This window comes from Halichoeres trimaculatus, unplaced genomic scaffold, assembly GCF_033239565.1.
Source record: "Halichoeres trimaculatus isolate MK-OKI-2021-1 unplaced genomic scaffold, fHalTri1.1 fHalTri1_scaffold_12, whole genome shotgun sequence".
NCBI classification, from domain to species: Eukaryota; Metazoa; Chordata; class Actinopteri; order Labriformes; family Labridae; genus Halichoeres; species Halichoeres trimaculatus.
The window spans coordinates 28,504,171-28,516,240 of NW_027437190.1; the positions used below are offsets into that span (position 1 = coordinate 28,504,171).

Consider the following 12,070-nt stretch of genomic DNA (forward strand, 5'->3'; position numbering starts at 1 on the left):
TACTCTCAAGCTCACACTGCAGCGGTAACACTCAGCGGGGAGGAGGAGGTGCGGAGTGCGCATGAGCGAAGTGGAAGTAGCGCATGTAGAGAAACGAAACTTAACGCGTTGTTATGGAGAGCTGGGAGAGATTCAGACGGGATCACACAGAGAGCAAAGCCCCAAGCAAATAAACATGAGAAAACGAGCCCAAAGTCACTAATAAGCGGTCTGTCCAACACTGCGTACAACAACTTAATTTCCCTGTCACCTGCTTCATTCAGTTTGAGATTTAGCCTATTTATTTTTTGTATAGCCTAGTACTTATATTTTTTCACGTCATCATGAATGAAATAAAGACAAACAAACGTGACACAGGGCTGACCAATCAGAGGTGAGAACCTAACTCTGGGTAAATGCAGTGAAAATGCAAAACACAGGTTGAATTATAAAGGTCTGCACATTTTAAAGGCCAAATTAGGTTGAAACTCAAAATAATCGTGATTAATCGACTAATCGAAAAAATTATTGATAGATTAGTCGACACTAAAAATAATCGTTAGTTGCAGCCCTAAACTCTTCTTTCTTTGTGATTCTCTGTAATGTCTCTGAAGTTAAGACGTAACTACAAAAACACAACACAACATGAGCCTGACCGTGTCTTCATTTCACTCAGTACTTGGTGTAAACGGACAGAGAAGCAGACTGTTCTCGTCTTTTAAATACTTCTTCTTCCTCAGCCTTGGATGTTTTCGTTTAGACTTTTATGTGTCGCTTGTCTGGCTTTGCATCGGTCACATAATAGAAATCTTTTCACCTCCTCCAGCTCACTTGTGTGAAAGTTCTTCCTGCTGCTTTCTCACATCAGTCATCCTGACTTCTTATAAGCAGGAAAGAGTCAGGGGAAAGTCTGGAGAAATTTTTGGATTGTGCTCACACATGCGTGGAAGTGTTCGGGAGGTTTTGACGTTTGAGAATTCAGCTCTTGTGACCTCTGTGGGGCAAGCTGCTGCGACACAAAGCATTTTAAGTCAAAACTGCTCTAGGGCTGTATGGTGTCACTTCAGACTTCATGACTTTACCTTCAGTGTATTTTAGATTAATCTTATTTCGCATGCGATACTGTAAACCAACTTCTCAACATTTCTATGCTCTCAACTGGATCAGTCTTTAAGGACGGGAGGGTTTTACAGGGTTTCCCTTTGTTAAAAAAACTTGTGTTTATTTATTGAGCACAGTGTAGTTTATTGTGTAGTTTACTAAATCATCTATTCTCCCTCTGTGCCCGAGTTGTCTGGTCTGCATCATCCATCCTCAGACTAAATCCCCCTCACGTTCTTATTTTTAAGGTAATTCTCAACTGTCTCCTTCTTATCTGTGTAATTTTATTAATTTGAGAAATGCTGGAAGCTACAGTCTCCACTCTGCGACCCAGTCACAGGACTTATTTTTGCTCTCTGTCCCCAGAGTGCGGCTTGAAATAGGGGAGAAGGATTTTAGGTACGCTGCTCCTGCAGCTTTGAATCTGCTGCAGGAGGATTTGGGTCTGAAAGAGCTGGTCTCTGTAAATGCTTTGAAAAGTACATTGAAGGAGGGTGCATCATGCTGTAGTTGCTTTGACTCATGACTTTTTGTTAAGTAACTTTAAATGTGCTTCAGCTGATGTTGATCTTGGACACGACCCTTGAGATGCGCTGCTCACTCACGGTTTATTTAACTGCAGCATGACTTCACAGCTGCTGTTCGAAATGTGTCCTATATTTAATTTTTTTTCAAATCTAGCAGGCATAAGTATTTACATTTTTCTATTTGAGGTTCATTTTAGGGATGCACTGATACTGATTGGTGGTATTGGGTATTGGTGTATCAGGGGTGCAGATCTAGGCAACCGGCTCTATGTTTTTTCTTTACCTGCGCTTTTGGCTACTTGATTTAAAATGTTGCCTCTGATGCACTTTCTTTGTTTTTGCTGCATTACCAGTCTGCAGGGTATAAAAGTTTACAATTGAAAAGAACTTGTGTAAATTCTGAACAGTTATTTTACTGGTAAACATGTTAATATTTCATAGTTAAATTAAGTTTAAACTTCACTAATTCCCTCTACTAATTTTTTGCCTTTTACTCAAAACATTACTAGTCTCATCCCACAGTAGGACATCCGGGTAATAATTTAACACCGGTCAATACCAGTGACCGTAAAAAAAAAAGGACGTCATCTTGCTCGGCTCGAAGTGAGGTCGCCACAAAAACTGCCCCCCCTGGTGGCTGGCTGCAGTATAGGTAAAAATATCTGTCTCTCCAGCCATTCCAGATGGGCTGTAGTCAAACTTTAAAAAATTAATACTCCTCGTAGAAATGTTTCTCACGTCTGATTGTTGTAGTGGTCTGAAGATATTATTTGGCTGCCCTGTATTCAGGTCCTCTTTTCTCTGAGAAGATTTTGTTTTCATTAGATATTAGTGGTTAAAAACAAGGCTTCATGTCATGTTTAATGATGAATGACAGCTGCCGTTCTTGTGTATTTTTTTCAGGGATAGTAAAATATGTCGGGAGGTAGAGTCAAGAAGTGATTAGACTCTCAAAAAAAATGTATATATATTTTTTTCCACCTGGCTCTGCTCAGATTCCCCCAGAATCCCTCACAGGCTCTACTGAGCAGACTCTGGCTGCACAACTGCTGCCAATGGTTGAACCTGTGATGGGGGTATTTTGGCTTTAAAACCGTTCGATGGTAAATGGCGAAGCCACACAGTCCACTCTATATACAGTCTGTGGTCGATACCTTAAGCCCAGATATCGGTTAGGGATGCACCGATCCAGCTTTTCTGTTCCCAGTACTGATACCTGGACTTTGGGTATTGATTGATACAGATCCTGTTCAATAATGACCTGCATGCTTTACTGTGGGATAAGACTGGTATTGTTTTGAGTAAAAGACGAAAATTAGTATGTATGGAATTACTGAAGTTGATATTTAGTAAACTTTAAGTGTTTAAATATTGAACATCAGTTTGGTTAAAAAAATGCTTCAGAATTTACAGAAATGACTCTTTGATTATAGAATTTTTTTACCTTGTATACTAAATCATAGTTTAGCCTCAGTGTCGAGTTTGGACCGATCCTTTCCCACCGATACCCGATTCAGCTTTGAGGGGCTGGATCGGCGTGATACCCGATATCAGGATCAGATCAGTGTATCCCCAGTTCATGTTTATTATTTACTAAAAAAAATCCAAGTATATTTTCACTCTTATGGTTTGATACTGTAGTTGATGATCAAAAGTTGCCAACAAAATGCCAACGTTGAGCTGAATCGCTCACTGCAACGAGGGCCTTACTAAGATGAATGTTATCTGTTTACATGCTTTAAGATTAGAAAAAGTGAATTTACATATTTTTCTGTGTTAATGTGAGTTAAAATGATTTCAGTACAGGCTCCCTAATTATAAGCGATGTTGAGTTATCTTTGCACAAACCAGCCAAACAGAAATGTCCTTAACATCCTTTACTTTTTCACATTAGTTCGGGAAAAAGAAGTTTAGTCTGTGCCTTCACTTTCAGCAGATTTCACTGACACAGTCAGAGGTGTGCATTATTCACACCTCCAACCATGTCATATCCTCATGTTTACTGTGAACCCTTCATACATTTATTATTACGTGTGTGTAAACCACAAGCTGCTGCAGATTCCTCCACCTGTCCCCGGTCATCTGTCACTTCCTGTATAGATCGCTATCCTTGACTTCGATGCCTTCATCTACCTGCCTGTGCCCACAGGGATATGTTATTGTGGTGAGTCCACATTGTACATGACATTTGACATCTTTCATCAAGCCTCCTTTTTGCTCCCAGTGGTGAACATCCCCGAGCTGTGCAGGTAATGGGGCTGAGATGAGAGCTGTGGTGGAGGATCGGCTGGCTGTGTCTGTAATGGTTCCCTAAACGCCGGGTTCCTCATTTTGAAGGAGACCTGTCGAGGGTTTTATCTTCGGTTGTCACTGTGAAACTAATTGTAAGAGGAGCTCTGTTCCTGTCTGCGTTTTCCACCATCTCTCCTCCCTGCTGTTTTGGACACACATCTTACACTGCCTGCCTCTGGTGGGAATTGTGCCGGAGAATTCAAATTATGTGGGTCCAAATGAGAGAAAGGGATGATCTCTAGGGTTTGCAACAACAATAATTAGTTCCTTTTTTTAATTTCTTCTGTTTGTAATACTTGGATGTGTCATCACAATTTCATGGTACTGCAAGCATGGGAAATCCTGCGTGAGGTGTGTTATTTTTTAGGGAAATTACTGAGTTTATCAGCACACCTGATAAGCCTGAGGGGAGCTAAAAGAAGAAAAGAAGGCAGGAGGGACTGTGGATGAAAATCAGAAAAAACAGAAAGGGCTGTTTCTTTGGCGCTCTGTTTTTAAGCTGGGTTTTCCTCTCTGTTTGTTTGTTTGAACCATTCGCCATCAAAGGCGAAGAACAAGAGACTTCTGATGTGAATGCAATTTGATTGAAGTCTGTTTACTGATGCCTAGAAGGACCTTTAGAAGTATATTTCTGTTTCCCTTTTCCCTCCTCTGAACTTCTACATCATTGCTTTCCTCTCACTCTTCTCTTTCGTTTTCTTTTCTCCCTTTTTCCAGCTCTCCTATGGTTCCAGCTCGCCAGCGCTCTCCAACCGCCAGCGCTTTCCAACCTTCTTCCGCACACATCCGTCAGCTACCCTCCACAACCCCACCAGGGTGCAGCTTTTCCAGAAGTGGAAGTGGACACGCATTGCCACCATCCAGCAGACCACCGAAGTCTTCACCTCAGTCAGTACTTTTTATGTCACCTTCAATTTTACACCTTCCTTTTACCCTCAGTGGCTTTTCACCCTCTTTAACTCACCCGTTTTCTGCTGCACATCAAACTGGAATTTATTTGGGATGAAATGGTCCAGACTTCTGAAGTGGAATAGGAGCAATAAATGGAAAAACTGTTACAAACAAACGTATTAAAAGCTTAAGGTGCTGCAAAACCCTGAACTGAGATTAGGTGCCAGCAACTGCTCCAGGTCTCAGATAGTGTGAGGAAGCCTCTGTTTGCATTGATTTTATGGACCCCTATGGACCAAGTACAGCTCATATCCTGCTAATCCTGTCCTGTACATACTGTATTTTCGCAGTATTGTCCCACAAAAAACTCATCAAAGTCAAAACTTTCTGAGTGGGTGCTGCATAAGCTCTAAAAAAGGGATGCTCACAATTTGAGTGATATAAATCGCTTTCCCCAACAACAACAAGTGGCAGCTTTTATGCATTGACAGAACATTATAGAAATAATCTTACTCCTAATGGTCTTGTTTGCTTTTGTAGCTCTTAAAAAAATCTCTAGTATTAATTTCAGTCTGCTTCAAACCCTGATAAAAACACCTCACAGCAGGCTTAAAGGTTTTAAACCTCAGCGGTGGTTTTTTTTGCTGCTGATGAAGCAGATGGAAATTAAAATTGATCCTTCAGGAGGCGAATTGGAGAAGATTGATTACTTTTAAGGGCTTTTAGCATTAACATGTTAATTATACTGTGATTAAGGTCTGGAATAAACTGTTTTTGTGTGTTTTTAATTTATATATTTTTCATTGCATGCGGTTTGTCTCTTTTGGCACACAGTAGTTCAGTCGCAGCATAGTCTTCCTGCTTCCAGCTGCCTGTGTGATGACAAATAACAACGCTGCACTACATTCAATGCTGTTCACTGTATTAAACTCCTAGTTAGCTCTGTTAGAATGGAAGTAAACTATTAGAAATCACCAAAAAACTGTGAGTTTGAGCCACTGCAAACAGTGGAGAATATGAGTTGAGATTTGTGCCACGAAGCATGACCTCAAATTCAAGTTTTGCCTCCGCCAAGGAGGTTATGTTTTTGGGAGTTTGTTTGTTTGTCTTTGAACAAAATAACTCAAAAAGTAATACACAGATCTTGATGAAATTTTCAGGAAATGTTCAAAATGGATTAAGTGAGATGTGATTAAATTTTGGAGGTGATCCAGATCACCATCTGGATCCAGGATTCTTTTTAAGGATTCTTTATCATTGTGAGATAGGGATGTTTTCACCATATGTGTATATAACTCCATGATAAATGGTCAGATTGATTTGCAAAACAATACAAGACAAAGTCACCATAATTTCTGACAGATGCAAAAGTACGATCCACATCTTGGTAATATTCTGGATACCAAGATCTGGAATATGAAATATGTGCTGGGTCATCACAATTTTCAACACTGCCAAGTAACAAATTATCGTACAAAACTGCAACTAACACCAAATTATAGTAGACAGTCTGCTGAAAGGAAGTACAACATTAAAGTATTTAATGTTATATGTTGTATGTTATTATGATGTATATTTCAAAGTCTATTTGAAAATTCAACTCTGTATTCTTTACATTTAAAAATTGAATATTTACATGTCTGAATAATCAGGTTTGCTTGAAACTTAAGTTTCCAGGATCATGAAGAAGATTTCTGTGAATCTGTGATTAATTGCTCTTCCTCACAGATTTAGATGACGTAATGGTTGTGCCTCGCTGAAATGAAACTGCAATTTAAAAGCAATACATTCATTTTCAAAACATGAAATTCAGTTTGAGATCATGCTTGGAAAACTCCAGTTTCATGGGTTCATGTAGACGCCGGGAAACAGAGTTTTTGGTTCTCAAACGAAAAACGCTGCCTAACATGTGGCTGAAATGCCTCGAGCTGCACTTATGGTCCCGCTGCGTGTGGACGAAAGTATTTTTAAACAGGTGATATCAGTTTTTGAAAATGGTGGCTTTGTTGCACGAGGCCTTAGTGGCACAAATCTCAGCCAACAGGAGGATGCCGCTGATCAGACGATTTCAGTTCATCACAAACACCTGCAGAGCTCTATGTTAGAGTGTGGGAGTGTTCGCAGACCTGTGCATGAAGTGAAACTGAAGCGATAACTACAGAGCTTGCTAAATTGGTGACTGCAGATCAGTCATTGCTGTGAAAGACTCTGGCCTTGGAGGTGTCCTTTAAGTTTTTAACATGACTTTAAAAACTGTCTTGAAATGGAAAATAATGGAATCTTGCAAAAAAAGATGAAACTGATAGAAAAAGAAATAATCATGTGACAGCCTTAATTTATGTTAAATTATTTCCATAAAAATACAACATCAGCTTATACCAGCCTGTCCACAGCGGGCGCCAAAAATGACTCAGTTTGAAAGTTTCTCACAGGAGCTTTAACTTGTGTCCAGCAGACAGGTGGTCACACTTTAAATGTGCAAATCTCTATAAGAAGGTGAATACTCATGCAAAGCACTTTATTCCCAACTCTCCTTCTTCTCTTTTGTTCCTTTCTTTGTTATCTCTTCCTCCGTGTTATTACTTCTTCCCCATCATTTCACCAAATTGTTGTTCACCTGATCCCCCTCCTCATATCTCTCTGTTTGTTTATGAGAGCTGCTGTGTCTCAGGTTGTGTGATGCACCTTCCAGCAATCCCTCCTGGCGATTGATGGAGGATTTTTGAAGTAATTTGTTGGAGTATTGGTCGTGAGAAATATTGATCAAGCAATACATCTCTCTCGGGCATGGCGGTCGATAACCATGACACTTGGGCTGGTGCTTGTAATGGAAGTTAATGATCCTGCGCTCACATTCTTTCCTCTCCCTCCTCACATCCTTCCTTTCTTCTTTCCACTCGTGCTCTTTGTCTAAAAATCTATTCTCTGCCGTGCTGCCTTCGCTTGTTTATCATACATGCCCACACTGTCTGTTCCCCTCTTGGCGTTTCTCATATACACTTCAGATTTTTTCATTCTTGTGTTTTTCTTTTTCTCGTCAGACTTTCTGTTTTTCTGTTGTCTTCTGCTTTAATCTCAACTCAACACCTCTCAGATTCTCTCTGCTCAACCACCTCTCTAACCCCCTTCTCCTCTTCTCTCCCCTCCTGCCTGTCTGTCCCTTCCTTTCATCTCTCAGACTCTGGACGATCTGGAGCAGAGGGTGAAGGAGGCGGGCATTGAGATCAGCGTTCGTCAGAGTTTCCTCACCGACCCGGCTGTCGCTGTCAAGAACCTCAAGGTGCTTTGATTAAAAATTCACCTCAGCTGCTGGTCCTCTCTCTTCCCCTGCTTCCTTCTCCGGCTCACAGCTGCACACGGTTCCATTAGCATAGAGCCGGCTCGATAGAGGAAATTAATGCGCCATGCTAATTAGCAGCTCCTGAACAGCAGTACGTGCCGTCCTGTGAAGCAGCAGGAACTTTGGCTCACTGCGCTGCAACATCAAGCTGTGCTACAGAGAACTTTTATTGTTGTTCTGATGTAACTAAGTTGTTTTGCTTTCATGTTTTAATGCAGCGCCAAGATGCACGGATCATTGTGGGGCTCTTTTATGAGACTGAAGCCAGGAAAGTGTTTTGTGAGGTTAGTACCTTTTCCTGCTCCATTGCTCCCAATAGACCCAACCTGACTGGCTATTAGCAGAAATTGAGCTCTGTAATGAGCTCTTTGAATGTCTGAATGAATTTCCTCGTTTGGCAGCGATACAACATGCTCGGCTCATCTCTGGGAATAATTCTGCTCATGGTTATTTATCATCCCACCCCACCCCACTCCACCCAATCCTCTGCCTCTCTCCCGCCTTGCTGCCAGGTGTTTAAGGAGAAGCTCTATGGGAAGAAGTACGTGTGGTTTCTGATCGGCTGGTACGCTGATAACTGGTTCAAGATTAAAGACCCGGCCATCAACTGCACCGTGGAGAACATGACGGAGGCCGTGGAGGGACACGTTACCACTGAGATCGTCATGCTGAACCCTGAGACAGTCCGTGGCGTCTCCAACATGGTAAGAACAGAAAACGCTGTTAACACTCCGCATAATTACAGTGTGGAAAAATCAATTTGTCTTTGTTATTCATCAGTGGTTATGAATGAGAGCAGAAACAGCTTAGACTACTTATGACGTCCTCTAGTGAATGAATTAAACCATCTCACAATTAATACAACATAATGTAAAACACTGAACGCACTTAGGTCCAATACAAGTGTTTAATGAGCATATAACCACATCATAGAAAGCACATCTGCGCTTTGTCATACAAGTGGGAAATAGAGTCCTCTCTTGTGTTTTCAGTGGTACCAAAGCAGAGGAGACGGAGCACACAACACATAAAGATTGAGAATACAGAGAGAAGTAGAAAAAATATCAGAAATAGTTACTCATATCCTAAAAGGAAGTAGTTAGTTTATTTCTTCATATTGATTTATAATGCCTGATAAGATTCTGGGTGAGTAGTTTTCTTCAGATTTGTCATTGAAATGCAGAGCCTGTTCATGGGGGTCTGCAGTTTCTGCATGGGAAGCATCCTGGTCTTCATCTGTAGTGCTTTTGTTGACTGACCAATCATGCATCAGCAGCTGTGGTGTGTTTTTATGGAGAGCAAAAGCAGGCTGAACACTGCACTAACATCCCAGCTCCCACTGGCGGTAATCCAACAAGGATTTGTTGATCTTCTTGAACAGATTTTTCATATCAGCCAACAAACTGTTCCAGGTCAGAACGTGAGCAACAAATCTGCTAATCAGCAGTTAGATTTCCTGACTTCCTGGAATGCACCACACAGGGGAATACACCAGATCCCTGTCAGTTCCATCTCCACTTTGTTGCGTGACGACAATGTGCTCTCTTATCTGTCAACACACACCAGCTGCTTGTTTAGTCCGGCATGTAGCAGGACCACCAGACAGCTAGAGTTCTGAGACCAAGTAGTTCCTGCTCTTCCCTCTCCATTGATAATTAAGGGTGGAAGAAAAAATCGTAAAGCGTATCGGGATTTTTGGTCAGGAAATATCAAAATCAGGATTCTTTATAAAATTTTTTTTTTTTTTTTTCAAATTCAAATTCTTCATTTTAGTCTTTGTTTGTAAACTGGGTTGGAAAAAAGTTACCACTTTTCTCCAGTAGAGGGTGAAATGTTGCCCTCTGACTCACGTGATGGTCATTTGGAACATTTGGGTCATATGGGAAAATGTGGTCCCTGATATAGTCTGTAGACATTATCATCATCATTTCACTTTTTCACATGGTCTAGTGTCAAAAAAGCAAACTGAAAATGGCAAAAATCATGAATATTAAAGAACTGCAATTGAAATCAGCACCCCAAAAATCATAATAGAAATGAATTGCAAGAATAGCATATTGTCCATCCATCCATCCATCTTCTTCCGCTTATCCGGGGTCGGGTCGCGGGGGCAGCAGCTTAAGCAGGGAGTTGGGCAATGAGTTGGGCATATTGTCCCAGCCCTATTAATGATCCTCACCTCATTCATGTTGGGCTGTAAAACCTCAAACGAACCTTATGTTGCTTTGTTGTTATAATCAAGTTAGATACAATCTTGTTTGCATTTCAAAAGTTGACAGGTGTTCGGTGCACAACTTCCTGTCCTACTGGATCTCTTGTGTAAATTGACACCCCACTGCTCAAGCATCTGGCGAAAATAAAGGGCATGCATGACTGATCTGGGGGGCTCCGACCTGCTGGAGCTGTGACGCAGCCAGGGCGTAACACATTGACTCACTGACTTGAATAGAGACCTGTCAGATAATGATAACCTTTATTTAACCAGGTAAAAAACTCACTGGCCAAGACGGCAGCACAAAACAGAGAATAAAACAAATTACAGTCACAGATACACACACTACATAAAAACAACAATTTCAAGTCCTTCTGCACATCATTTTAGGCAGATGGGGCAGAAAATGTAAAAGCAGTTTTGCCCAGTTCAGTTGTGACTCTCGGGACGTGCAGCCGTATGATATGATATGATTCTGAGAGCGCAGGCCATAGCAGCTAAGGTTTCTATTCATGTGTAAACGCAGGTATGTAGAAAGAGGTCCAAGAATAGATTTATAAATGAAAAAGGACAATGTGCAATAGCATATAGGGAACAGTGATGAACTTGATAGCTGCAATCAGTAGTAAAACGCAGGGCACATTAATATACAGTATCTAATTTCTTCAAAAACTGATCAGAAGCATTCATAAAAAGCAGGTCTCCATAGTCCAACAAGGGTAAAAATGTTGTGGTGATCAAATGTTTTCTGACTTTTACAGAAAAACACAACTTCTTTCTGAATAAGAAACCCAATTTAAGTTTCAGCTTAGCAACAAGTTTGTTGATGTGCAATTTAAAAGATAGATTGTCATCAAGAAGAATGCCTAAATATTTATAAGACATTACCATTTCAATTTCAACCCCATTAAAAGTTGAAAACCTAGGAAGGTAGGGTGGGAGCTGATCTCCATTTGAAAATAGTATGATCTTTGATTTATCTGCATTCAGCACTAATTTAAGCTGAGTCAGGCGGGATTGAACAGTATCAAAGGCTGACTGAAAGATCCGGTGCAGAGACGGACCAGAGATGCATCTGGTGTATTTTGGCCATCTGAAATGAACGATCAGACTTCTGTTTCAAGAAGTTGTTTTGTCTCTTCTTGAAGACAAAGTTTTCATTTTAAGTTTATGAAAATATTAATCATGGTCTTGTTATTTCAGCAAACCAAAGACCCATGAATTGTGAGTAAATCACACAAGAAAATCATCCTTGTGTCTACTCGTTGAACTGAAACCGATTAGAAGAAGTTGAACTGGCAGTATTCATGTAATGGACCAAGAAATGAAAGAGTTCCTTTTGCAGATATAAATGCAGCATGAATAAAATAGATCTTGGCTGAAAGTAGTTTTCATAACTGCTCTCAACTTCTCGTTGTTAGAGACTAATGGAGGATGTTTGCTGCTGGACTCAGAAAAAGCTGAAGAAATGATGGTTTCAAGTTAGTATGATGAGACTTCTTTGTCAAGAATAAGAACTTGTGCTTTTATAAAACTTAGCTACACAAGATGTTTTGTCCACAGGGGGCGCCAAAATCATCACAAACTGGCTTGACTTGAGCTTGAAATCCACTAAAACTCTAAGACAGCCATAACAGAAAACTATAAAGACTTTGTATTAATTACACAATCCATGAGTTTATACAAGTAAATCTGCAAGAGAAGACGTTGACTGATGAAAAGCAACTG

General features: G+C 40.6%; 1 protein-coding gene across 1 annotated transcript in view; it reads left to right on the forward strand.

Annotated features, from left to right (window-relative positions):
* Positions 1–12,070, forward strand: part of gabbr1a (gamma-aminobutyric acid (GABA) B receptor, 1a) — a 135,369-nt gene that overhangs the window by 64,041 nt on the left and 59,258 nt on the right. Inside the window, exons 9-12 of the mRNA XM_074682777.1 lie at positions 4,617–4,787; positions 7,969–8,070; positions 8,349–8,414; positions 8,643–8,834. Coding sequence (XP_074538878.1) covers positions 4,617–4,787; positions 7,969–8,070; positions 8,349–8,414; positions 8,643–8,834 — 531 coding nt within the window. The remainder of the gene's footprint in view (positions 1–4,616; positions 4,788–7,968; positions 8,071–8,348; positions 8,415–8,642; positions 8,835–12,070) is intronic.